The sequence below is a fragment of the Thermobia domestica genome, chromosome 5 (genome assembly GCF_964235325.1).
Source record: "Thermobia domestica chromosome 5, izTheDome1.hap1.1, whole genome shotgun sequence".
NCBI lineage: Eukaryota > Metazoa > Arthropoda > Insecta > Zygentoma > Lepismatidae > Thermobia > Thermobia domestica.
The window spans coordinates 113,746,527-113,774,173 of NC_137458.1; the positions used below are offsets into that span (position 1 = coordinate 113,746,527).

Consider the following 27,647-nt stretch of genomic DNA (forward strand, 5'->3'; position numbering starts at 1 on the left):
AAGCTCAAATATGTTTTCCTTCGTTTAGTAAATATGTTAATAAAATCCAGTACTGTACCTCATTCAGTATTGTAGTCTCAATCGTATATTTTTTTTTTTTCAGTTTTGTGTTGCTCCACAGAAAGAATGGAAGTCTGATGATGATACAAGTTATTGTGTTGAAACTGTTATGTAATTGTGTGTTTTATATATATTATCCCATAGCCTTGCTCAGTATGTTGTTGTGTTTCGTTTGACAATATGCAAACAAGGTCTGATAGAATAGGAATAGTTTTGTGTTTTTCTTCCATCAATACACACACACCATAAATAAATGTGTGGTTTATGTGATAGTCTACTGTAATTTATTCAATATACAGTATCTTGTTGAGCTGAGTGTCACTGGATCAGATTGTGGTCGAAACTTCTGATTAATCATTATAGAGATGCTATACAATTTAGGTGCTACTTTCGTTTTAACCGACTAGGAGCCGATCACATGGTGATCGGTTAACAGAAAGTCTACTGTATTTCAATATGATGGATGCCAACTGGACACTTGTCAAGTACTTCCCAGCTCGTGCCAAGTGAGTTTTGTAGCGGACAAACATTGTGTTCGTGGATTCCCCTATTTCCTCCCACTTTCTTCATTCCATCAATTCCTTCATTTCTCATCATCACCGTTTCCTTTAGCTTAGCCGACATAACTGTGGGACGTAAAACTTCAAGATTCCACTTTTTGTCAAGATCTTTTCTGTCTACTTCATCCTCTGCTAGCTGACGGTACATTCAGCGAAACGCTTATAGTTAATTAGTTAATCTTCTTTTGTGTTGTGTGATAGCGTTTTTACCATTTTCTGATTATATTTTGAAGATGAAAGAATTATCAGTATAAGGTAACAACACTGCAACAACTCCGTACGAACCAAATGTTGTTCAATGAAAATTAACTGTAAATTGAAGATGTGTAGACGTTCCTTCTATATATATATATATATATATATATATATATATATATATATATATATAAAAGAAGTAATTTGTAACTTAAGGTAATAGCCCAGAAGCCGTTAAAAAATCAGCGCTCAAACAACTAGCCTTGTTGACTATTACAAATCTCAACCATCAACCATCTTGTTGACTATTATTAATCTCGACCATTACAAACTTTTATAACTAAAACTTTTATTTTATATATTTAGTTCGTAACCAGGGCAGCAGTGCTCAAGCATTTTTGACATAAAATAGAAGAAGAAAAAATAATGTACAAGCACTATATAATTCTGTTTGTACGTTGCCATGGTGACGTAAACAGTTGTCAAGATGTTTATATGATATGATTGAGGTAATTTCTCATCAAATATAGACATTTAGAATTTGAGATTGGTGTATGTTTCAGTGTAACTACTTCTAATAAAACGTAATAAATAAAATACATGAACTCATATACGAACTGAGGCAATATATATGTGGTTACACTTTTAACTGCTGGTAACAACACGGTAAGTAAAATATTTTTTTTCTTAATTTATTAGACAATTTTTACAGAAGATCTCAAGAACCTGGAAATCATATACCAACTTCTATCAAAGAAAGAAAAATAATCGAAAGATTAAAAATATGCACTAGAGATATGCTGGAAAAATAATACTCAAATTTAAAATAATAATAATCATATAACGAAGAAAGACGAGAAAACAAAAACTAGTGAGATTTAAGTCATTTTTAAATGGCAGCTACAAACAACTGAGGGAAAATCAGTGACTCTACATTGATGTCTTCTAACAAAATTGAAATATGTTCCTAGAAGAATTTAACGCAATCATTCTTATTTTGACTACTAAACTGTCGTATGCTTATAACCAATAACTTAAACTCAGGAATACATCTAAATATTTATTATTACCGAAACTGTTTTAGAATGTTTGAGATAAGGTTAACCATAACAACAATGTTTTCTTCATATCACACTCTTATTTCTTTTTCCTTTGTCCAAGAATGATTTTCCAAAACAAAAAATGTTTCTCAATCACCTAAGATAATATGGTACAGTATACACTTAAACATCAGTGAAGTATGACAACTGCAAGACATAATGAGATGGTTCTCCTTAGTGCCCCTACCGGAAACAGTTATATAACTAGGACTCACAAGAAATCCACAACTTAAGTTACGATCTTACTGGTAGAAAATTATATATTTTTGTGGTGGTTGAAGATGAGAGATCAAGTGAAAGTAAAGTGAAAGCAGAGATCAGATACCGGGAAGAGAGGTAAAATCTGTTTCATTACCAACACAAAGAATGATTATTTATTTACTTATTTGTTTTTCGAGAAACACTTGAAAATTCAAATGCATGTTTTTTTCAAAACTTTCCATTTTATGTCACTTTATACAGTCGAATAATTCGACTTACAAATTATGTATGCAAAAGAAATATATATATACATTTAAATATAGTTTTTGAATCTTACTATGGTACAAGAAATAAACATATATCACCTGTACATTACTTATAATTATTTTCTTCATCACTATCACTACTTTCATCGTTAAGTTCGTCTTCTGCCCTCATCATCGATACAAACACTTCATACTCTTCCGTGGACAAGTTAGCAACATTAGTCGCAAACTCAATGTCATCTGTATCCATTATCTTTGATAGTCTTGGATTCTTATTTATCTTCTGTTTGGGATTTGGCTTAACGTAAAGTCCAGCTCTTTCAAGAAACAAATGTCTTGTTTTTATAAACTGCAGACTATGGTTAAACACACCAGAATGCACGCTTTCTTTCGGATGCACTCCCATAGTATCTTTGACATAGTTAATCTTCTCCTCGATTGAACTCCATTTTTCTAACAACAAAGCAGGGGAGTTCATTAATAATTTTGACACAAGGCTCTTTGTATAAAGGTCTTGAAAAATTGGTATTCTGTGGGTAATTTCTGATGGTTTCACAAATAAAACTTGAGGAGATTTTGTGAGTATAGAAATCAGTCCACTAGTACTAAAATCGCAGCCCCTCCAATGGTCTAAGGACATTTCTATATCTTCCATTGACTTTCCGAGTAGAGGAGGACAGATAGTCACCATTTTCAAACAATCCACGCTTGAAAAACCACAACTTATTAAAACATTGAAAAAATCTTCCCACTGATAAGACGGAAATTTAAGCATTTCCGGAGATACTTGTAAAGCATTATCTAATTCTTCTTTCGAAATGCCAAATACGGACATTACACGTCGCACTGGAGCTATAACTTCTGGACGAGATAATAACTTAAATTTTTCTGCTTCACTTTCTGATGACTCCAGAACAGCTTTGTTGCGTTTAATTTCTCTTCCAATTGAAAATGCGACGGAAGATTTCCATCTGATAATATGAGATGAACTTGTCGCGTTATGATATATACATCGGCAGACATGAGGCCACTGGAACTTCCTGTACACCTGGGTTAGTCCAAGTACTCTTATGCTTGCCATTCTGTAATCAAACAACAGACAAATATTACTATGATATATGTAAGCCGTTACCAAAAGTTCAAGTCTCATTTATGAACATAATTGAACATTTCTAGAGAGATCTTGATAAAATGTGATTCTTTTTGCATACAACCTATTCTTTAGAGGAGGAGGAACATTTAAAATGTGGGACGAATAAAGAAATTACTGATAATACAATACAGAAACAAAAACAATTTTCGTATATAGTCAATATGATATATTTTACTGTATATTTACTTCAAGACTGAAATTGACGCATTTTTAATAAAATTATTAAAATGATCAGTGGAATTACTAATTCCGTTGATTGTATCTGCAGGACATCTACTGGATGGTTTTGATCACTTAAGCTGTGGCCTTGATCACTAGAAGTTACTCACATTAACATCGAATCACTTTAAAAATATAATTAGCAATTTGCAGTTTTAGTGCAAGGTTAATAGTGGTAAGATATCTCTTGTTAAACTCTTTTTTATTTTATGTTGAAAAAAATCTACGGCAATTTCTTTGTGAAAGAAGTTAATTGTCACAAAACTCGAGATTAAATGTTTTCTTCATGATCACTTTATCAATAAGTTGTTAATTAATATTTTTTTTTTCAGACTAGGTTAATGTGCAATATATTACTTGTGAAGGATGAAAGCAAAATTTACCACTGCATTTTTTTCCTGACGAACCCTGATTGAAAATGTGTATTACATAACAGTTTATTTTTGAGATAAGAAAAGTAATGGAGTACTGACCCTGAGTCTCTCTGGCTTTGGATTTTTGTTTTACAATGACTATCATTCTTATTTATTTATTTATCTATCAGTAACTTCTGAAAGAACGGGTTAATTACACTGTAGGAGAAGAAAGCAATATTAATTCTGCTACTAAAGATCATTGCACATAGCAACATGAATAATGGGTTAAAACAAGAGGAGAATTAAGTTGGTTGCTATGGGTATGTTTATTTCGATGTCACGATATAGATAAGGTATCTGAAATCTTACATACATACTCTTTATTTATGTAAAGATGGGAAAGGTGTCGCGAATTGGAATAATTTCCACGTATGTGTGTATGCAGGCAAGGTAATTAATCATTGTATCGTATATATTCTGCGTTCGAGTAAGAGTAAGTTTACATTTTAAACCCATCACGAACTAGAGATTTACAGAGGTTGATTCACTGATATTAAGCTGAACTAGAATGTACCATTTACCCAAGAAATGCCGTGTTTCTATGACCGGTTGTGTTCGATCTGCATGCCACCTCTATTGACTATCCATTGCAGGAGACTGTGTTGGAGCTGGACTATGGGTGTTACATCTTACTTCTCTTTACAGGCTTTTCACAGACCGGAGACAGTGAGGACTCGACGATGGGAGGGGCGCTGGTTGAGGAGTCCGAAAACACAATAGTCTATTGGGCTTGCATCTGGATTCTTGACATGTATGTCAGAAAAGGAAATTCCCGAAGTTCCAATTTCCTGTTCCATACTGGGATAGAATTCCAACGATGTTTTCGCCTTGTAGTTGGATGCCTATCTTGGTGCAGTTCAACCTGCACGTCTTGTCCGTAAAGTGTCGGAATTCCATGCTCCTACATTTCATTCAGGACATGAGTCTGATAGTACCTTTTGACGTTTCGCTTTCGGAGACGCAGTTTGCCCTATGAAACAGCGGACAGAATCATGAACCCTTTCTGAGCACTAGCGGAAGAACGTGCTTTGGCCCCTGGCGTTAACATGTCTGTATGTAATGGCACGAACTTTACCACAGTCTTTGAGGTAAATTCACGCCTCATTAAGAGTACCAACAAACTTTCGGTTCATACAGCCTCCTGCAGTTTCTTTTTCGCTCAGCCACACGACACGGTTTCAGGGCGTGCACACTGCTCTTATGAACGACCGTGAGGCGTAAATTTCTGTAAATAGCGTGGCTGATTGTCGCCTGCGATATGCGGCATTTGCTGGTCAACGCACGCTGTGTGCTGAAATTTTCGGAGGTCGCCATATGCCAAAACACAAGTAATAGCAGCAGGGTTCTCTTCACGGGAGGCTGGTATCTAGCCGCTCGCGTCAGTGTGGTAGGCCCAGGACTCTTTGTTGTATAGTTCCGTAGTACACGAATCACAGTGGCACGACCTACACGAAAATTACGCTCTTCACACATTTCTACGATGTGCGACAACGTGAAATTAGCATCGAAAAGGGCCACACTGAGCCCATCCCAGACTCTGTTCAGTTTCGGCAACATTATACTACTCTCGACCTCACTACTCTACTACATACTAATGAGATACTGTTCTTTGCCTCGTAGCAATCTCACGGCGAGGGGATGCGCATGCGCAATACATCTGCACAGTGCCTACGATTCAATATAAATGAATCAACTTATTTACTGCTCTCAACGCGAATCAGAATACCTTTAATATACAATAATCAGACCATTTATTCAGAAGATTCTGGATATAAGAAATGAAGTCAAAGGAACACTAGTTCTGTATGTGATCGCACATGATATTTCATCAACGAGAAATAGGTTTTTTACATATAGAAATAGGTTGTTATACGTGTAAAAGTTACAAACCTATATAATATTTGCATTGCTTTAGGGTACTATTAGATTTGAATCTGTTAGTAAATAATAATAATAATAATAATAATAATAAATACATAAATAAACGGGGGCGAAGCAGTACCGGGAGTTCCTACCTGAAATCTCGGAAGTTGCAGTGCGTTTGGTGTAACATGTTATAGCTGCCGCGCAGGGTTTTTACCAGAGTTACTCAGCACATCTCTGAGCAAAAAGTTTTATATTGTTTCAACAAAACGAGATCCATGTCAAATGCCTATTGTTGAGTCACGCAGCCCTTCTGCGAGCGTTGGAAACGTGCTCAGTCATTATTTGATCTATGCTATATAGAGGTCTTTAAAGCAAGATGAATTTCTCTTCTTGGCAAGCATTACAAACAACACTGATTAATCAAATGCAACGCAACTTTCATCTGTTTCACAATTATCCGCACGAGTAGAACAGATTAGGCGAAACGGACACAAGTTATCGTGTGCTTATCCTGGGCTGTGCTAGGAGTTATTTGCTAGTTCCCTACGATATTCCATTCCAAGAAGTTGTAGGCAGTTAAACGACGTTCTTTTACATGTTTAATGGTCGGTTGGATTAGAGTTTAGTATCCTTTTCAGCAACGAGGCTATCTGGGAGGTGGACCTACAGCTTAACGTGGAATCCAAATCACATGAGATCGAATCCGTTTTTCTCGTTTAGATTCGAGTGAAACAGAAATTATACTAAAATGAAACAATATTGTTAACAACACGGCATCATGAAGAAAAGTGAGAGTTAGGTTTTAGTATTATTACCACCCACAGAATGAAATTCCATTTCTTCACTAACTACATGCCAATGTGATATTACAGCAAATTGTAAATTAGAAATATTTGTGACTGTGGAAAATCTATTTTGTTTAAGCTGGCTACATAGTCTTATGTAAACGAAAATATGTAAAATTATATAAGATAGCACACTATTTTATTTATGTATTTACAAAAATAAATAAATAATAAATAAATAAATAAATAATAAATAAATAAATAAGATATATTATTACGACACGCAATCAACACAAATTTACAATCACAAATTGCACTGTAGTTTCATTTCTTTCGATTTGTGCCTTCTTCCTTTGCACCACCCTGTTCTTTTTAGGAAGCAATGTTCCCGTAATAGTACCGAAAAAATGTCGGACAGGCGCGTGAGTAGTCCCAGTTTTAACTCTGAAAACATGTATTTGGCAAAATAAACTACCTTTTTTTAAAGCAATGTGCTGACTATAATTAGTAACGTTTTGATGGAAGAAGTATATACTGAAGTATGAATGGCTGTCTGAATAGAATAAGGTAAAGGATGATAACCCCTGTTGATTTCTTAAAGTGTGCGTATAAAAGCACGAATGCTAAAAAAGCTTCCTTTTCCAAAACCGAAAATCAACCAGTAAATAAATATAACAAAGTAACAAGAAGGAGCAATATAGAGGTGTGAATTTATAGAAAAAATATTTAAAAAAATTGCTTAAAACAGCTGGTTATATTATAGTTTGACATTCAAAAACCCGGCAACCTACATGTGAGGAGTGTAGTATTTTCGAAAATGCCGGATTCTGGATGGTTATATATGCTATACATATTTAACAGAATATTTTACATTACTTTAGAGAAAAAAAATTGAACACCATAGGAAAAGCAAATGAAATTTTAATGTTGACCAACTAAACAAAACTGCTCTGCAGAATTTTAGTTCAATTCAATAAAATAGCTCTACAGATTCACTTTCTCATCTAAATAATGTTTCTACCAATTATGTTTCTTTGCAATGTTTCAAAAGCTTCGCTCAGGCATTTTTGTTCAGCGACACAACGCTTAAACTACTTTTTGTTGCACGGTGTTCAGATTGTTCATATATTTCAATAGTGGTAAGATAATGAATACTGCGCAATATATTTTGTTGATACTAGTTTTGTTATCTACAGTAGATATAAATTATTCTGTTTATAAGCTATGTATCAATTGATGTGTGTGAATTTAACGTTAGTGAACTGACCTAATTGAAAACTTGTTAACTTTTGTTTTCAGGAATCTTTTCCAGGGAAATTTTAAATATGAACTCTACCATATCCAGTCAACCGATAACTATTATGTTTCTTTCTAATATTTCAAATGTTTCACTCGAATAGTTTTCGTCAGTGCCACAAGGCTCAAATCCTTTTTTTTTTTTTTTTTTTTTTTTTTAATGAAGGTTTTTCATACATTTTTCATACATCTCAACAGCGCTAAAAGAGCCATTCCATGTGAAATTCAACAAATTTTCAGGAAAAAAACTTCATCTCGGAATTTGATGAAACTTGGTGTACATGTAGACTCCTATGAGAGATGATCATACACCAAATTTTAGCCCTATAGGGGTGGTAAAAATGGACAAATTTTATGTTTTTTGTAGAACATTGATAGCTTCAATTGGTCATATCTCTCGTAAATATTGAGCTAGAGAGAAAAATAATATACCATTTTGAAGGGCAAAGAATAGGTTACAGGATATGCCAGAACATTTATTTGAAAATCAAATATAATTTTCCGGGAAAAGTTTGGCTCAGTGACATCTCAGAAACTGCCCATTTAATTTGCTTGAAATTGGGTACCAAGGTAGCCCATTATGTCCGGTATAAGTGTGCCAAATATCAACTTAAGCCAAGAATGGGCCTGGAGTCTACAATGATTTTCGTGTGACCATGTCAAGAGAGACACCTGGGGTGGCAATGTGGCAACTTGTCAATTTATCAGTACTGGTGAAGTAAGGTGTAACTGACCTAACAGTAATGTTTTTCTGGTGCAATCTGTAATTCAGTAATCCCGTGGGGATCTTTGTAACATTCCATTATCAATCGTAGTATCCATCAATTGCAGTATCAATTGCATTGACCTAAATATGTGAACATTCTGGAAGGTTTTCGAATCAAAAATGTATTATTTCTCTGATGGAGTTGCATGTCAGTACAAGAACCGGGAAAATTTCATTAACATCTGCATGTATCTCCACGACTATGGTGTGGCATACGAATGGCATTTCTTTGCAACCTCACACGGCAAAGAAGTGTGTGATGGTATTGGAGATGCACTGAAAAGGAATGCTGCAAAAGCAAGCCTTTAGAGACCATACACAGATCACACCATGACTCCACGCCAATTGTACAACTGGGCCACGAATGACAGAAAGGATTTTAAAATGTGTATGTGTACTGCACAGAGAGGGAACATGAAGAGGAAGCCACCTTCCTAAAGGAGAGATTTGACTGAGCCCGACAGATTCCTGGAACCCGTAAATTTCACTCTGTGTTCCTGTGTCTCAAAGAAAGGTCGAACTGAGGCTATATTCTTCTAAACCAGACTTCAAGGAAGTGTTAATAATTGCGGCAAGTGGCTTACAAGCTGGCATTACTATTGATACAATCAGGGACTTTGTTACTTGCACCTATGGTGATTTTTGGTGGCTTGTGTTCTGCAAGTCGACGAGACACATGAAACAGCGAAGTTGTGTTTTCTGAAACATCATGGACATCACCTTCCTTTGTATATAAAGATATACCAGATGTGCTCTCACTGCCTGCTTGTGACACCATCTCTCTTGTTGATCCCATATCTGCAACTGGCTGAGCATACACGCTCAGCAACAAAGAGATATAAGGAGCCAGTCGATTTCTTCAACACAGGCACCATTGACAATTGTTAACTTCCAGCACTTCAGCAGTAGTTATTTCTTACATCTTACTTCATCAGTATTGACAAATTGGCAAGTTGCCACAATTGCACCTCAGGTGTCTCTCCCGACATGGTCACACGAAAATCATTGTAGACTCCAGACCCATTCTTGGCCAAAGTTGACATTTGGCACACTTATGCCGGACACATAAGTGACCTTGGTACCCAATTTCAAGGAAATAAAATTGGCAGTTTCTGAGATATCACTGATCCAAACTTTTGCTGGAATTTCCCAGAAAATATTGATTTTCAAATAAATGCTCCTGACATATCTTGTAGCCTATTCTTTTCTCTTTAAAATGGCATATTATTTTTCTCTTTAGCTCAATATTTACGGGAGATATGACCAATTGAAGATAACAAGGTTAAAAAAATCAAATTTGTCAATTTTGTACCACCTCGTACTCTGAAGCTACAGGGTGTACTGGGTTACAATTTGGTACATAATCATCTCTCATAGTGTCCTACATGTACACCAAGGTTCATCGAAATTTGACACCATGAGGTTTTGGGCTTGGTTGATTTCACCCAAATTAATTAATATTGCGCAATATATTTTGTTGATGCTTTTTTTTTCTTTCTTTCTTGTTACGTAGCTTACAAAATTACTCTTTTTGTAAGCTACGTAACAACTGATGCGTGTAAACTTAATTTTGTAATTAAACTTGATACACAATGTGATTGTAGTGTGAATAATTTTGATCTTTGAGCTAAGTTAATTACTGAAAATCTGTTAATTTTTGTTTTAGGGTTCGTTTCCAGTTAAATCTTTCTCAATGTGAACATTATCACATCCAATCAACCAATATTTTTTTTCAATTTCTGTGTGCACAATGGAGCTAGATTAAACACTGCTTACCAATTTGTTGATTACATATAAACTGTATTTCTGTATTTTTTCTTTTTTTCTTATTATTTAACCTAAATAACTGTAATAAAGTCATTTCTAGTTTTTATTTTTATTGACATAATAGATAATAATACCATCCTAGTCTTTATCTAGATTTTCTTTTTTCAGTGCATAGCAACGGATGTTTTGTTTCTTTCGATATTCGAGATAGTACGGTGTAAAACTTCCACATCCTGTACTGAATGTTCAGTAGTTTATAGATATTTTGACAAAACTGATACAGCTTCTTTATTCTCTGATTTCCTTATGTGTTCTTCTAGTTTCGTACCAATGTTTGCTTTTGTCATCCCAATCCCAATCCTGTAGGGGCACCGCATGAACAAAAGATCTTGTAAATTCCACTTAATGTATTTCACCCTACTAAGAAACTTTTGCAATGACTTAAAGAGCTTTCCATATTTCTGCGAGGTTTTGGAATATCTTTTAAGTTGCTTTTTTTCGGCATTTTTCTTAATTTGTATATTTAAGAAGTAACTTACTCTTAATTTAAGAAAAACTTAGAAAAAAACATAACTTAAAAGTTTAAAAACAAACAAACAAACAAACAAACAAAAAAAAAAAAAAAGCAAAAAACTTGAAATTTAGTCAAAAACCTCAGAGAAATAGGGAAAGATCTTTAAGTCATTACAAAAGTTATTTAGTACAGAAAACACGTGGCATTTTTCATATCTTTTCTTCATGCAACGCCAACTGCTTTGGGACGGAAAAAAAAAAAGTACGAAACTAAAAGAAAACATATTCCATAAGGACAAAGAAGCTATATCCGGATTCTCAAAATATTTACAAATCACTAAACACTCAATACAGAATGTGGAAGTTTTATACCGTGCTACCTAGAATATCGAAACAAAACATCAGTTAGTATTATTATCAATTATATTAATAAAAATAGAGTAGAAATAACTTCATTACAATTCTTTAAGTTAGATAAAAAAAACAAACAAAAAAAAAAAAAAAATAGGGTTTACATGTGATCATCAAATTAGAAGGCGGTGTCTGATCTGGCTACATTGTGCACACTGAAATTAGAAATACCTATCGTTTGATTGAATATGGTTGAGTTCATATTTAAGAAGGTTCCTGAAAAAGATTTCAGAAAAAGAAAATTAACAAGTTTTTGGTAATTAAGCCAGTGAACTGACGTTAAATTTACACAAACATCAATTGCTACATAGCTTATAAATAAAGAAATTTATATCTACTGAGGCGAACAGATAACAAAAACTAGTCTCGACAAAATATATTGTGCAATATTCATTAACCACTATTAAGATATACGAACAATCTGAATATCGTGCATTAAAAAAATAACTTAAGCCTTGTGCCATTGAACGAAAAATATAATTACATTTTCAGTTAAGTTAATTTAGCTTCACAAATAAAATATCTGCTTAAAAAAATAAATAAATAAACTTAAATTATGAAAGAACGTACTAATATAGTAACATATCTTACTACATATAAAATGAGATTGTACTGAAAATGAGTTTTAGTAAAAGTATGAGCAAAATGAAATAAGTAAATAAGAAATGAAAAAGAAAACGAATAAATATAAAAAAAAGCAACCCTATGTAAAGTGATCATACAGTAAACGGAACAAACTTCATTAATTGTTTTATTCATTAAAAGAATAAAAAGAAACTTGTTTTCCGTCTTGTACGGTACTGAAATGAAAAGGACATCATGAAAGAAATCAGGAGTACATTTTACAGCATAATCTGAGAATCTGAAAGTTATCATAATAAGCTGTGCTCTGATTACTAGTTTATTGCTGATAAATGAGAGAAGATTGAGAAATAGCCATTGATAATAAAGGAATAGAGCCTACTTATACAAATAATTCACCACATTTAAGTATTCTCTTCCTAACTTTTTGCTTCTAACTTGAGAGACTTATGACCTGTCGCGAAATTGATCAAATTGCATGCAAAAAAATTAAGAGAACATCTGAGTGTTGCTTATATATTTTGAAATATGAGTTTTATTTATAACTTATAACGGAACCTAACATATGAAGTCATTTTAACTCAAATCTAAAAAGAGAGAGAGAGAAAAATGAAACGTATCAGATGTTTTCCTTATTACTTTCTACGTGAAATACACCTCATAATAGGTATATTAAATTGGCATCTATAATGAAACAGTATGTTAGCTGGTGAAATGCATTCCACTGTATATGTAGTAGATTTGAAATACGAAGAGCTGAGTTGTTGGCGTGATGTGAGTACGTAAAACAAGTGTATACTTACAATGCAATTTTAAGACGTGTAGGTTTACTTTACGGTGACCATGGGAAATACATGTGGTAGAGGTATAGTGTATTCAATTCTAACCCATAAGAAAAAAAAAAAAAAAAAAAAAAACGAACATCTACTAACGAACGCTTTAGGATGCATATTAATAACTAAGGAGGAGGCACTCACCTTTTGACTAAAGAGTAATTGTGGTTTATATCATTTCGGGTCTCTCTGAAGCATTCTTAAGTAACATCTCCTTTAGTTAAAAATAAGCACTAATCTTGTATCCCGAAAGACTGTTTCGTCTTTTATTTAAGTGATTCCGGCTCTTTGGGATTTTCTTAAGTAACTAATCCTTTGCTGCTGCACATTCTACTCTTGAATGTAAATAATAATGTTTAAATGTTTATTCGGCAGAAAACAGCATACAGCAACTAGTGTGCCACAAGGAAAAAAATGCACATGCAATACTAATTACATTATAGTATTATACACTGTAATATAAAGATACAAGTGAAGCACAAGTATTAAAAATACAATAAAGAATAACAATATACAAATAAGAAAACAACTAATTACTGAATATAAAGTTGATTTTTTTAAAGAATTTTTTTAAAAAAGACTAAAATGATTGTTTCATAAAACTCATAAAAACAAAACTCGCATAGTAAAACTTTACAAAAAATTACCTTCAGAAATACCAAACTTAAAAAAAAAGTGTAACTGATCAGAATTTAAAAAAAAAGGTTCATACAATTGATACAAAGAAGTACAATATATATAACAAATCCATACAATAATTAATAAAAATACAAACCAAAATTAAGACATTCAATTACAAACATAAAAATACTCAGATTATTCAAAAATTTTTTAAAAAATAATTTACCCACCTTCTTGAAACTTATGAAACACATCAAGAATTATTATTATTATTAAAATTTACATGCTCATAAATCAATTTAAAAAAGTGAAGGTAGGTGAGGTTCTAGGAACTACAAAAAATTGGCTAGTATTCGTCAGATTCATAGTTTTGGTGTTTCAAGAATGCAACCTCAATGGATAAACACTGAAGAAAACGGAGAGCGGCAAAAGAGGAGTTACTTAAGAAGACCCCACAGAAGATCGAAATCACATGAAATAATAATAATAAGAAACACTCTTTTGGGATACAAGATTAATACTTAACTATCAATGTTATTCTATAGCGTTCTTTAGTAAATATTTCCTCTAATTGCTCTTCTTTCCTCATACATTCATAATCAAATTTGTAGTATCACTTGTTATCTTCACACTTCCAAATTCACATCTATAAAGAATATGCTGTAAAAAATTCTTTACCTATTTCTTTCATTATGCTAAACTATGCTATGTGTCAAAAGTCTTACAGAACGACTATGTCTGTCCGTCTGTTTGTCGACAGGTATTCGAGCAAATGGGGTAAAAGATATTGAGAAGTGGTTTTATGAATCGATTGTGTCCCAAGAATAGGTATCATTCATTTTCATTAATTATCTATCTCCTTTCCTTTTTTAACCTAAAGGGCATAACCGTAGGACGTTAAATTATATATATATATTGTTTTGTTTTGTTCATTAAAAAACCTAGGGAAGTGAAGGCAATTGGAAGGACTTACCAATCATGGGTATAAATACAGCGTGTGAATATATACAGGGTTCCCTCAAAAAAGTGAATATCGGTTTCCCTGACACAAATTATTATTTTTCATGACATAAATTCTTGAATATAAATGCGAAATAATAGGGTAAGCTCTATCATACACTTTTTTAACGGCCTCCTCCATCCTCACACCTGTCCAACACACTAATTTAATTGCCATTTAGACATTTGTTATGTTCAATATGAGTAATTGCTATTTGCTCAAAATTTTGTCATGTCAGTATATAATAATATATGTATGATACAGTACCACGTACCTTGACATTGCAAATTACTTGTTTTGTTTGATAAAAACAATAAAAAGCAATATAACATGCAGTCAACCATATATTGCTAACTATGGCTGAGATCTGTTACTATCAGTCCTAAAATGAAATGAAATCTTTAAGTTTTACGTTACACGGTTATACCGTGTAGGCTAAAAGAGACGGTGATGATGAGAAATGAATAAAATGGGAGGAAACGGTAGAACCCCGAAAAACCCCCACACACGGTACACCACAAAGTTCACCTGGTGCGAGCTGGGAACGAACCAAGGACCCCATGAACCAGAGGTGAACGCTCTACCACTGAGCCATCGTGGCCACTATCAGTCCTAATATTGCCACCTTTAAGACATGTTAATCCTTACATTTACATTTTGTAAACATTCCCTGATTTCCCTGACAGAATGTGGGAACCCTGTATATACCATAAAATGGAAGTGCAAAATCACGATCCCACTTGTGCTAAGTAGCTAACAGAAGGTACGAATGCTATCTAAAAGAGTCAAGGCAGGAGTGCATGACAGGAATTCCAAAAATTTTACAAATGCATGCGTACCTAACATACGATAGCACCCATCTTTCTCTTAGTGAAACAATAGACTTTACCCGAACCTAAACTTCTGTTTACACTGGGTTATTTAGAGGTCACCTTCTGCACACAGGTCAAGTTTAGTCACACCACTCGAAATAATTGTTGAAAAATTATAGTTCTTTCACAAATTTACTCTTTCTTTTCTTCAGAAAGATTTGTGCTGGAAATATGATAATACACAGCTTAGCATAGATGAAGTTCAATGGGGCCATGATAAGTAATTGTTGAAAAATTACGACTCTTTTCATGATTGTCAGACAAATACAGCGTCCGGACATATGGCATAGAAACTAAGTGGCCACTAAAGAGAACGAATTCTATCAAATTAAGAAAGGGCGAAGAAGGTCGCACCGCACAGCAGCTCGGAGGTGCTTCGAAAGGAAGCACGCATGTCAACGAAGTTTGATATGCGCGGAAGCAAAGGTAGGGAAAGTACGTAGATTTCGTAGCGATACGAGTTACTATAGTACTTGTAATGGTTCCACGTTAGTAATGCTACAATTGTAAACTTAAAATACAGCTTTGGTACACTGTGAAGAAATACTCCCAGGGTATAAAATACTATCTAATACAGTCATATTTAATACACTCACTTTTTTATCTCTCGTAAAGTACTTGTAATGATTTTACATTAGTAACTCTACAGACGTACCTGTAAACAAAAACTACAACCGTATTACTTATCGTCAATTCTGCCGGCTGCAGAAATTTAGTTGCAGATTTACTGTACGGATTCACATATTTGTAGGGGGCCGCGGTGGCTCAGTGGTAGAGCGTTCACCTCTGATGCTTGGGGTCCCGGGTTCGATCCCAGCCTCCGCCAAGTGAACTTTGTGGTGGACAACCACCGTGTGCGTGGGTTTTATCGGGGTTCTCCCGTTTCCTCCCACTTTCTTCATTCCACCATTTCATTCATTACTCATCATCACCGTCTCCTTTAGCCTAACCGGCATAACCGTGGGACGTAAAACTCAAAGATTTCATTTTATTTTCATTTCACATATTTGTAAAATTTACAGAACTAATTTATAATAATATTTAAATAGACCAGTGTGCAGATATTTTGTGTTCGTGTCCGAGGTGTATCTACATAGAAATAGATGAAAATCTAAAAGTCTGACCACAGAACAGAAAGTGAAGTATATGAAGTCAGTGTATTAACTCATGATGTGAAACCATAGAAGCGTACGAGAATTAAGGGATTTACAATATTTATCAAAACTTACCTAAGTAACTTGATGTGTTATTTTGGAACATAAATGTGCAAGCAATGAACACATATCGGGATATTACCCATAACGTCGTTACTAACGTACAAATACATAATCCAACATGTTTGGGTAAGTGTTTTTATGCTATATACAATGTTTTGTGCTAACCTCGTTTATATGTATATCCATCTTCGCGTCAGCTCCGTACAGACGCACCCCTTCCCTTCCGTGCGGACCCTGTTACTTCGTTCTTGCCCTGATTCGGTTAGTGTCATTGTACAATAGTTCTTATCGTTTACTTACACTGAAACTATCCTACACTGAATATGACACATATGGCATTTGTGCTGTATCACCGGACAACACGAAAATTGATTAAAAAGAAAAATGTACAACATTTGGTTATATTATATTACGTTACATTAGATTAGGTCAGGCTGAGTTACAAATCAGTTACCTCCAAAACAGGTTATGTCCAAAACAGAGGGGAGTAAACTTTTACAATTTGGATACCTTCAAAACAGAGGAGCATAAACTTTCACTATTCGGAAGAGACAATCACTATCTATGTATAAGTTAAATAAGGCGTTCGGATCCATGGCATAAAAACAACAGTACATAAAACACAAACCAACCTGTGCTACGATGCTACTAAAAAACACGAATGTTATCTAAACGAGTCGGAGTATGATAAAGCTGGTGAGCACGCGCGTAAGCGATGACGTAAAAACAAGTGAGTTTTGGCAATACTATGAATTTCAATTTCACTCGTCATAGTTTCATACTATAACGCTCCACTTTTAAACATAAAATACAGCTCTTGTACACTGTGCAGAAATACAACGCCTTAGTGGCACCTAGCAGGTTACGTTCGTTAAGTTACGTTAGATTACGTTAAAATTCGATAAAACTCAAATACGGTATATTTGATACAACTTTGATATATATGCGCCACTAAATCATAACAAGTGTATACCTCTCCGCCAAATAATCCCTTTCATCTCTACACAGATTGCCACTTACAAAATTTAAAAAAAAAAAAAAAAAAAAAAAAAAGGTGCTGGTTTACTTTCGGCACATCACATTTTAAAAAATTTACAGTAAATTCCAATACTTTACTTGATAAAACATTTGTATAGAACAAATTTCTGCAAGCGACAGAATTAAATACAAGGTAATACAAGTATTTTATTTTACGTTTACAAGTGAAGGGTTACTAGTGTAAAATCAGTACAATTACTTTACGACGGATAAAATAAGTGAGTGCATATGAAAGATGACTATATTAGAAACCATCTTCCACCGATGATGTGTTTCTGGCAAGGATCTAGAACACAGGTCCCTCCTGCCATTTAGCTGTAATAAAGACAGAAAACAACGTGCCCTGCGGGGCTCTAACCCGCCTTCACTCGCTGACGCTCGCTCGGCAATAATGTGTGAATTAAATATTAAACTTGGTACAGAAAGGAACCAACATAGCCACTAATCTATATGGGAGGGCCTGTGTTCTAGAACCTTCCTGTATATCTGCATAATGCACAGAAGCTATATTTTATGTTTAAAAGTGAAGCACTACCAATGTGAAACCACGATAAGTGCTACTGAAACTAGTATCATTGCCCAGTAGTTTTCACTAACCACGCTTACGCGTATACCCACCTTCGCCGACGGGCCTGCTCCTTTCGCACGCACTATGGTAACGCTTGAGCCCCTGGTTTGACCCCGCCCTGACTTGTTTTGTAATCTTTTTGCTTTCGGTTGTCACATAATACAAGCTGTAATGTAGTTTTTATGCATTCATCCAGACGCCGTATTTAAAGCAAAGCTTCAAAAATTGTAATTTTTCAACAATTGCTTATGATGCCTCCTTAAATTTTACTTGTATCCATGAGATATTTTCACGTCGTCCCTAGCGCATATCATTTAGGAAACGACAAGAAGGAAATTTATGAAAGAATTCTAAGTTTTCAACAATTATTTCGAGTAGTGCGCCAAAAGTAAATGTGGACCGGTGATACAACACATAACTCAGGAATGCAAGTTCACACCCGAAAAATGATTGTTTAAGATACACAAATACGATTTCGTAACAAAGAAGGGCTTGTGTATAGCCCGCTCCCCCCAGTTCTTTGTCGCCGGAACTGGAAGTCGTCGTCGTCACCACCACCACCACCAACACCACCACCACCACCACTACTACTACTACTACTACTACTACTACTACTATCGAGAACAGAAACCAACCAACCCCTGCGGGGCTTCTAACCCGTTCCTACTACTATTAGTAGTTGTATTGCTACTAACTACCACCACTACTACTTCTACTACTACTACCACTACTACTGCTACTACTACTACTACTACTACCGCTACTACTACTTATACTATAGCCTCCTTACCACAAGATTTACATCTTAAATCTTTATAACATGTGATTCCGATTCATTCTGAACTAATATGAACCGTTAGAATCACTATGATTCGTTAAAAATCACTGGGGGGAGCGGGCTATACTCAATCCCAAAGAAGCACATACGTAAGGAATTTATGTCTGGATCCGTACAATACATCTGCACCGAAATTTGGTACTTATAACATGTCCTTTCATATAGAGTATTGGATTTTACCTGTTATTTAAAAAAAAAAAAAAAGAAAGTGTACCTAAACTTGATCAGCAGAATTTTGTATTAGCATCCTTATTATTAGTACAGTACGACATTGTTTTTACCTTTGTAAGCTTTAATTCAGCTGACCTCAACAGCAATATGGAAGCGTTGGATGAAGTTAGTGTATTCTTAATCTGACCCTATGCTTTAAATTCATCCTGAGACAATTGGTTGGTTATCTTTAAATACTGTGATTGTATATTTTTCAATTGCCTTAGCAATTATTAACATCGCAAATTTCACTACTTACCCTCTCCTCTATATAAATCTGCCACTAATGACAAATAGCACTTCGGTTATAATTTCTATCCTAGCACCCATGGCAACACTTAAAGTAAAAGTTGAAAGTCGGAATGCACTACAGGGGTAGATTCGTATTGTTTATACTTGTGAGAAAGTTTGAGATTCTTTTATGTTACTGAAACAGAATTGATTAAGTCTTTCATAAAGTTAATCATAAATTCTAATTCATAGAATGTAGGTGTTAAGGTATTATGAAATCTATTTTTCGTCTAAAATATATTTTAATCAGAAATAGAAACTAGTGCAATGACAGGCTTCATTGGAGTTCATGTTGGTAAGTACTCAATCCAAGATATCTTGTTTTTATTTTGTTGTCACACTGTCCTATTATTATGTTATATCTTTACAACTAATAATGTGAGACACAAAATGCAAGTTATAGCGTGGAGTTTGCAAGATGTCATAGTCTTTTTCTTTTTTTAATCTCTTGCTTTACATGCTACCCTAATACGGCTACATTCTAGTGCTATTTTCTTGGCGCGTGTGCAGATAAATGCGTACAGATTTATAATATACTTGCAAGTTGATATGCCATTATAAAACGATTATATATGGGAAATACATGCACCAACCTGTGCTAGGTGGTCATGGTCACTTCATGCTACAGTTGTGTCTATTCCGGTTCGGGAATGAGGAATTTGCTGGCCCTTTACTGTGGGTGCGTCGATAAGTAGCATGCGCGAAGCGACTGTGGGAATGAACGAAAACGATTATTCGTGCTAAATACAGTATACCTATAAACTTGTGATGTTAGTTACTATGGCATTTATTCTGAAGTTGGACGTCCGCTTGGTTTTCGGCAACAAAACGTAATAATAGCTATTAAAATTCAAAAATAACCAATTTTTGGACTGCTTTAAAAGAGAATTATTATACCTTTTTAAAGTATATAGTATAGGGTTTAGTATATACTATAGTACAGTATAGTATAGTTATGGGTATAGTAGGGTAGGGTAGAGTAGAGTACGCTAGGTATAAGTAGGGTAGGATAGGGTCAGGTTAACTTACGGAAGTTTGAACCCGTCTTAATGAAATTAATAGAGTGTAAGTTCTCGTATCTGCGTAAGGATACCAGCTAGAGTGTCTCTGTACATCTGGAAATAAAAATGATCGTTACTTTCCTATAGTCCAACCATGCGGTAACCTTGCGCGAAGTAGTTCCTTCCGTTTGCCTAGTTTCAGAATTATATCAGCTTATTAAAAAAAATAGAAATAAACACAAGTTCCGCTCTCCTTGCATATTATCGGGAACACAAACGAACAAATTATCCATTTCTTACCGGTAAATTTTCAAAATTTTGCTAGGAACGGACAACCAACTTCGGAACCTAATCCTTTACTACAAACAAAGGATATAGTATACATGAAGCTGCATCAGTTCCCGAAGAAGCAGAACGCTCATACTTTTAGGGATTATTCATTGAGTATATACGAACTTACAAAGGGGGTAACAAAGCGACTTTTATTTACTTATCGACTGATACAAAAATAAAAAAGAACGTACCTGTACTTTATATCTGCATGTGTAGTGCCCTTGTACTTTATCTATCACTATGTGTGTGTGTGTGGGGGGGGATTTAACGCAGATCGCATGTCATGTGCACATGGATACTTCTTACTATTGCACTACGTAGAAAATTTATGGTATTTCATGTAGAAGTGGTAACAGAACACATAAGAAACGCAGATCAGGGGGTTCTCATGTATACTATTACCCAAACAAAAATTGAGTGCACATTAAGAATAGGACAATATTGATTAAGAGTAGTCCGTTAAAAAATAGTAATTTTAATGTTAAAATAAGTGGGTGCTTATGAAGAGATTGTGTAGGATATTTAATTTCGCTGTTGGAGGAATTTTTCACGGTGTAAGAAACCAGTGTTTATGGTTACAAGTATGGATTCATTACACCAACTCTACTAGCGTTAAAGTTAATGAGTTCATACCAGAGATGACTTTGTATTATATGGTGCAAATTTCTACTGGTGGAATATTTCTGCACGATATAGGAAACCTGTAATTTATGTTCACTAGCATAGAGTTACATGTATGAAACCATTATAAGTTCTCTAACCTAAAATGGATGGAACGTACTCAAAAAAGCACGAAATATAAACATTAATGTCAGTGGAAAGTCAAGGAAGAGTAAGTAATTCCTCCACTTATCTCAAGAACCAAAACAGGGAGATGGATACAATTCAACTTAAATGAAGAAGAGGCTATGTAGATTCTATATTCGAAAAGCGAATTGTCCTACAATGGATGGAACATAGTAAAAAAAAAGTCAATAGAAAATCAATGAAAAACAATAATTCCTCCACTTACCTCAAAAACCAAAACAACGAGATGGCTGAAATTAAGCTTAAAAGAATAGACTATGCAGATTCTATATTCCTAAAGCAAATTGTCCTAAAATGGATGGGATATAGTCAAAAAGCACGCAACTTTAAAATTAATGTCAATGGAAAATCAATGAAAAGCAACTAATTTCTCCACTCATATCAGAAACCTAAAGAGGGGGATGGCTGGATATTAGACTAAATGTAGAACAGATTATGCAGATTCTACATTCAAAAAAGAAATTGTTCTAAAATGGATGAAACACGGTCAAAAAGTCACGAAACATGGAAAATTCACTTTAGTGGAAAATCAGTGAAAAAAATATCAGTGAGAAAGTTGTCCATATATCTCAAAAACTGTAATAAGGAGATGGCTAATAGAAAGTGTATTGCAAAGACATAGATTAGAAATGATATATAGCAGGTAGGGATAGAGCATTATCAAAAGTCAAGTTGTTTTGAGTAAAATCAATAATACGGTAATGATAAAGTGTATATATATATCTTCTTCGAATTACCCAGGCTTACGTGCTTGAAATGTCTCACATCTTGATTTGGAATCTCTCAGGGTTTGAAAAAAAAAAACGTTTTTTAAAAAATAAAATACCCGCCTGGGCCCATGTGGATTTTTTCGGGATTAACTTGGTATTTTCGAAATATTTCAATGTCTCTGGGATAAAAGTGTTAAAATGTGATTTATATTTCAAGATTGTCATTGTCACAACTTGCGACAATCTTCTATTCACTGCTGTTTTGAAAAAATGGCCGCCACTTTGAAATTTTACATTGGAATGCCGAGAAAATCTATACAACAAATTAAGTTTGTCTTGTGCTTATACGCAGAAAATTTTAACTTGAAAGACCGAAAATTGTACGCTGTGGTGTGTGTGGTATAGGCAGACAAACGAACAAATGTAGATCGAATCATCCCAGGAGTCTCAGTGACCTTCGCCTAATATGGATACCAAATATATTAATTTAAAACAAAGATATAATTCATGTTTATAAAATAAATGTTTCAAAATGTCTGATATGAAATACCTTTCAGCGTAAGATAAATAATTTTATTGTTGAAGTATTTACTTTCGATGCTTTGTGCGTTCAATTGCGGGAATTTCCCGAGCACTTGTTTCACGACCGGCTTTTCCCGAAAATGCAGCTTTTTTACTGTACAACTAAACTTCAACTAGTACGGAAGTGTGAATTCAACACTTGAAATAGTAAGCGTTAAGTAGTCTTCGGAACTCCGAGTATTAAGCTTCTTAAATTTGACAAGAATTTTTACGCTGTTGCTGGTGTTGATTCTGCAGAATGCTTATTTGAAAAGTAGCAACAAATGACTGAACTAAACTGTTGTTGTTGGGAAACCGAATTTTACTGAATAATACTTGTGTTACCATCAAAGGTAAATAATAATACTAATATACTCATATAAATGCTTTACTGATAGTACCCGCATCTATGGTCTTAAACCTGTTAAATGTATGAGGGATTGCCGTCGCCGAGCACACTATTCACGGAAAGTATTTTCTAAAATATAAAATTGGATATTTTACTTCAAATAGGCTATAAGCATAATCCATACATTAATTTGTACTATAATTATCTCAAGCTAACGTAAGTACGTTTTATTCATTCAGAACTTTATACAGGTTTTATTGGATGTTATTGGATATCTTAACGTGAAGGTATCTAATTCGCCCAGGGAAAGTCCAAGATCTGATAAAAATCAGTTTCAGTGTGATTACGTTAATTGTACGAATAATCTAACAAAAATCTCATGAACCCAGGTGTCCAATCCGAATGAACCCGTTTTTTTTCGGGCTGGGCCCACTTGGGCAAACCCTGGAATCTCCATAGTCGATTTAGCACACAACGTGACTTTTGACCTGATCGAGTGACACAGTCTGGTGCTTATGTGAAACCGGATAAACCCTCTATGCATTCGCTCCGTTGCTGACCCGCTTGCTCCCTGCCGACGCATCCCCGTACTGCCCACTATGGTGTTCTTCTGCCGTAATTTAATTAGATAGTATTTTCGCATTTAATGGACACCTAGCACAAGTTGGTGTTTTTTTTTTTTTTTTTTGCACAGTCGTTTTTATTACATATCTCCGGATGTATATATATTTCGATAATGGGAACTCCTCGTGAAATAAATTTGCATCCCATGAATGAAATTCCTACTCTAAGAAACAATTCCTAAGACGCAAGAAGTGAATTTCGTGATGAAAAATTTGCATATAATACTATAGCATGTAATAATTTCCAGAGCACATCAGTTTGCATTCATATTATTAATCTGTACGCAATTATTTCCGGATTCCAGAGTAGTAACCGTCTATGATGTCTTAGGGAATCATTTAAAGCAAGGAAAGGGAAAGAAAAAATGCATTTTTAGTTTGACGAACTAATGTACAGATTTACATTGTTTTTTTAGATTGTGAAAAAGGATTTAAAATAACAATTAAGGTGGATGTTATTAAATATTGTAGCTACCTACATTTAAAGCTGTATTCCTACTTAAAATACAATTTAAATATTCATGTTTTATTTGTACATGAAACTATGAAATTTCCTTGTCGCACAAAGAGAATCTGTGAAACTCTGTCCTTGTTTCGTGGAACACACATTGCACCATTGACACTCGCAAATATACTGTCTATTTCGACCTCTAGAAAGAACGAAGTGGATAATTTCTGTAGAATAACAAAGAAATGGGTAATTCTATATAATATAGAATAGCACGTCTGTTACGCACAGAATTCAGATCCTTGGTTCTGAAGATTCCTGTAGTTTTCTTTAAAACACTCCATGTCCTGGGATAGTACCTCAGGGTCAGGAGCTAGAGATAAAAAAATTAAAAAAAAAAACTTTGGAACTTTTTAAATAAAAATAAAAGTATGCTTGTTTTGAAAGAACTGATGTAAGAAACATCTCATTTTCAGTTGTCAATTTGCTTTCTTACAATAGATTTTACGATTAAAGGATCAATGTAACAAAGATAATGGTACTGTATATCCCATACTCCACCAGATAAGCAAAGAAAATTCGGAAGTTTCCCAATCTATTTTTTAATGCAATTCTTTTTCGCTCTTATGTGTATAATTATGTTGATGTAGTGTTGAGAAAATAGAGATAGATCTTTAGTAATTTCATCTTTTACTTTCGAGCGTCGACAGGAGAGATACGAGTATAGTAACCAAAAAACGAGACTTGAACGGATTTACACGTTTCGAGGCGGAAAAAATGTTTGTCGTACTTCCGTTCGTCCCGATTTAAGGTTAGTTTAAAGGGACACATTTTGCCGATAGATGTCACTACAGTCTTCGTATCTCTCTCATGTATTTTCTACCTTTCACAAAAATTCACGATTTCTCTTACAAATTTCAAGCTAGAAGTTTCAAATTTTTAGAGAAGGAATTTCATAACCTATCGAAGACAACAAACCATGCCGATTTTTTATTTAGAATTTTCGTCATTGTTGAAATGGTTTGTTGAAAGGGATATCCAAACCTTTAACAATATAACTGTTTCAACAATGAAGAAAATTCTAAATAAGAAATCGGCACGGATTGTTGTCTTTGATAGGTTATGAAGTTCCTTCTCTAAAAATTTGAAACCTCTAGCTTGAAATTTGTAAGAGAAATCGTGAATTTTTGTTAAAGGTAAAAAATACATGAGAGAGATACGAAGACTGTAATGACATCTATTGGCAAAACTTGTCCCTTTCCACCAACCTTAAATATTCTCGCTTCCCTAGAGGCCATACCGTTCAGCGTATCGAGAATAAATTTTAGACTAAAGATTTTCTAGTGTTGGATTTTTTCTGCTTTTCATTTTAACCCCCATAATAAGTGTAGTCTGCAAATAGGTAAAAATCAAAATTAGCTGTTTTCTCGAAAAAGGCTCTAACGATTTTGTTCATATTTCGTAAATCAATATTTCATTAACAAACCTATAATATGGTATAAGTCGTTTTTCTAGGAAAAATCTGTATGACTCAGACGAATACGACATAGCTGATTTGTCCTGAAAGAATACCCAAGGGGTACCGTAGTTTATTCTTAGGGATGAATTTTTTCGGTCAATTTTCTCAGCATCTATTCAGGCGATTTTCTTTATATGGCATAATTCATTCAGAAAAAAGAATTGTGAAGAGTTTCTTTTACTCTTGGCGGTGAGTTTTCTCGGATGATTTTCCTTAAAACACTTCAGGCGGTTTTAATATTTCATATATAAATGTTTCAGTAATAATCTGATAATATATTATAACTCATTTGTCTTGGTTTTGTGAGTTTTTAGTAGACAGACGATTTTATCTGAAATGGCTCAGGCAATTTTCCTCATACTTCATAAATAAATGATAAACCCTGAGTTTGGGTTTCAGTAATTATCTTAAGGATAATTTACTTTGTTTTTCTTTTCTTTTTCTTAACAATTTCCTCGAGTGCAACTTATTCGATGTTATTGATATAAACAAATATTTCATCAATACCGGAAACCCTAATATAAGCATAAGTCATTTCTCATGATTAGGTTCACAACGATAGTTTACTTTTGGGGCTGAGTTTTCTTCGAGCGAAGTTTTCTGATAATATAATTTTGTTCGTATTTCATAAATATATGTTTCAGTAATAACTGAGCATAACGTGATTTAATTTAAGAAATTAGAGCGACGATGTAGTGTGGTGACATTTATCTTTTATTTAAGTAAAGTATTTATTTTGTAGTGTCTTGGATTCAAAGTATTGTGCACTTCTAATTATCATAAGAGAACATTTGTTTTCCTTTTTAGTGTAAATTTTTTTCGTTTGTATGTATATAATTAACCAAATGTAGTGTTGAGAAAATAGAGAAAAGTTTTCATTTGTAATTAACTGAAATATGTAAAGGCATTTTATTATTTGTTTGTATTAATACACGGGTATGCACTACAAAAGCAAAGAGAATGTAATCTCATTGCTTTTTGTTCCATATTACAGCTAATCACCATTACAGCGAATTTGATCGACCGCAAACAAAATTCGTTATGCATGATTCCCAAACATATATATATTTATATTTTCAATGCCATTCTGTTCTGGAGTTTCTTGGAAATGCTGAAACTAGGTGTACACTAAGAAGCACGATTGAAGGAAGTAATTATCATTTCATTCTACGTTTTGAAGTGTATCTTTGGACGTGGCTTTCTCTTTCTCTCCCGCTCCTGAGAAAGATCACTGGGCATTTTCGGCCTGAGGAAAATTCCAATAGTCTTGCTAGTAATGCTTTCATACTGTAATATTTTCATTGTACAAGCTTTGCTTTTAACAGACAAATCTTGATTTAAACTACTCGCTGAGCAAAAATACGTTTATTGTAAAAACATATTAACGTGTAACAGTTTCGCCAACTATCTACTCAGGCTTCACCAGACACTATCATGGTTTCATACGTATAACCTTTAGACCTATCTTCTTCTAAGGGTAAGTAGATCTTTCGTACGTTGCAGAAGTTCAACGCCGGTAGAACTAATGATTATATACATCCTTCTTTCATGTGCAGCCACCATTTTAACCGTAAAGTTACCTTTTTGTAATGACACTTCGTAAAACTGCACCACTTATTTTGTAGTTATTTCTTGTTATCAAACCTTGTTAT

General features: G+C 34.2%; 2 protein-coding genes across 7 annotated transcripts in view; one reads left to right on the top strand and one right to left on the bottom strand.

Annotated features, from left to right (window-relative positions):
• Positions 1-1,862: 1,862 nt before the first annotated feature.
• On the bottom strand, positions 1,863-20,333 carry LOC145686043 (transcription termination factor 4, mitochondrial). 5 transcript variants are annotated; one of them, XM_081758916.1, is made up of 3 exons: positions 19,613-19,716; positions 13,134-13,324; positions 1,863-3,464 (listed from the first exon to the last, which is right to left on the bottom strand). In XM_081758916.1, exon 3 carries the CDS (start codon positions 3,461-3,463, stop codon positions 2,489-2,491), a length of 975 nt encoding a protein of 324 aa, XP_081615042.1. In that variant the 5' UTR covers position 3,464; positions 13,134-13,324; positions 19,613-19,716; the 3' UTR covers positions 1,863-2,488. The 5 variants fall into 5 exon arrangements, with proteins under 5 accessions (XP_081615042.1, XP_081615044.1, XP_081615045.1 ...); XM_081758918.1 differs by lacking the exon at positions 19,613-19,716 and adding an exon at positions 19,425-19,606; XM_081758919.1 differs by lacking the exons at positions 13,134-13,324; positions 19,613-19,716 and adding an exon at positions 20,238-20,333.
• Tasp1 (Taspase 1) overlaps positions 19,802-27,647 on the top strand; it is a 65,151-nt gene continuing 57,305 nt past the window's right edge. The window contains exon 1 of one of the 2 annotated variants that reach the window (XM_081758912.1): positions 19,802-19,939. In XM_081758912.1, coding sequence (XP_081615038.1) covers positions 19,912-19,939 — 28 coding nt within the window. In that variant the 5' untranslated portion in view covers positions 19,802-19,911. Of the gene's footprint in view, positions 19,940-20,364; positions 20,475-27,647 lie in introns of those variants that run through there. The other variant, XM_081758913.1, reaches the window with a different exon arrangement.

What these genes read in the sequence shown, in the direction of transcription:
- LOC145686043 (XM_081758919.1), bottom strand. Translation starts at nt 3,463, where the DNA reads ATGGCAAGCATAAGAGTACTTGGACTAACCCAGGTGTACAGGAAGTTC.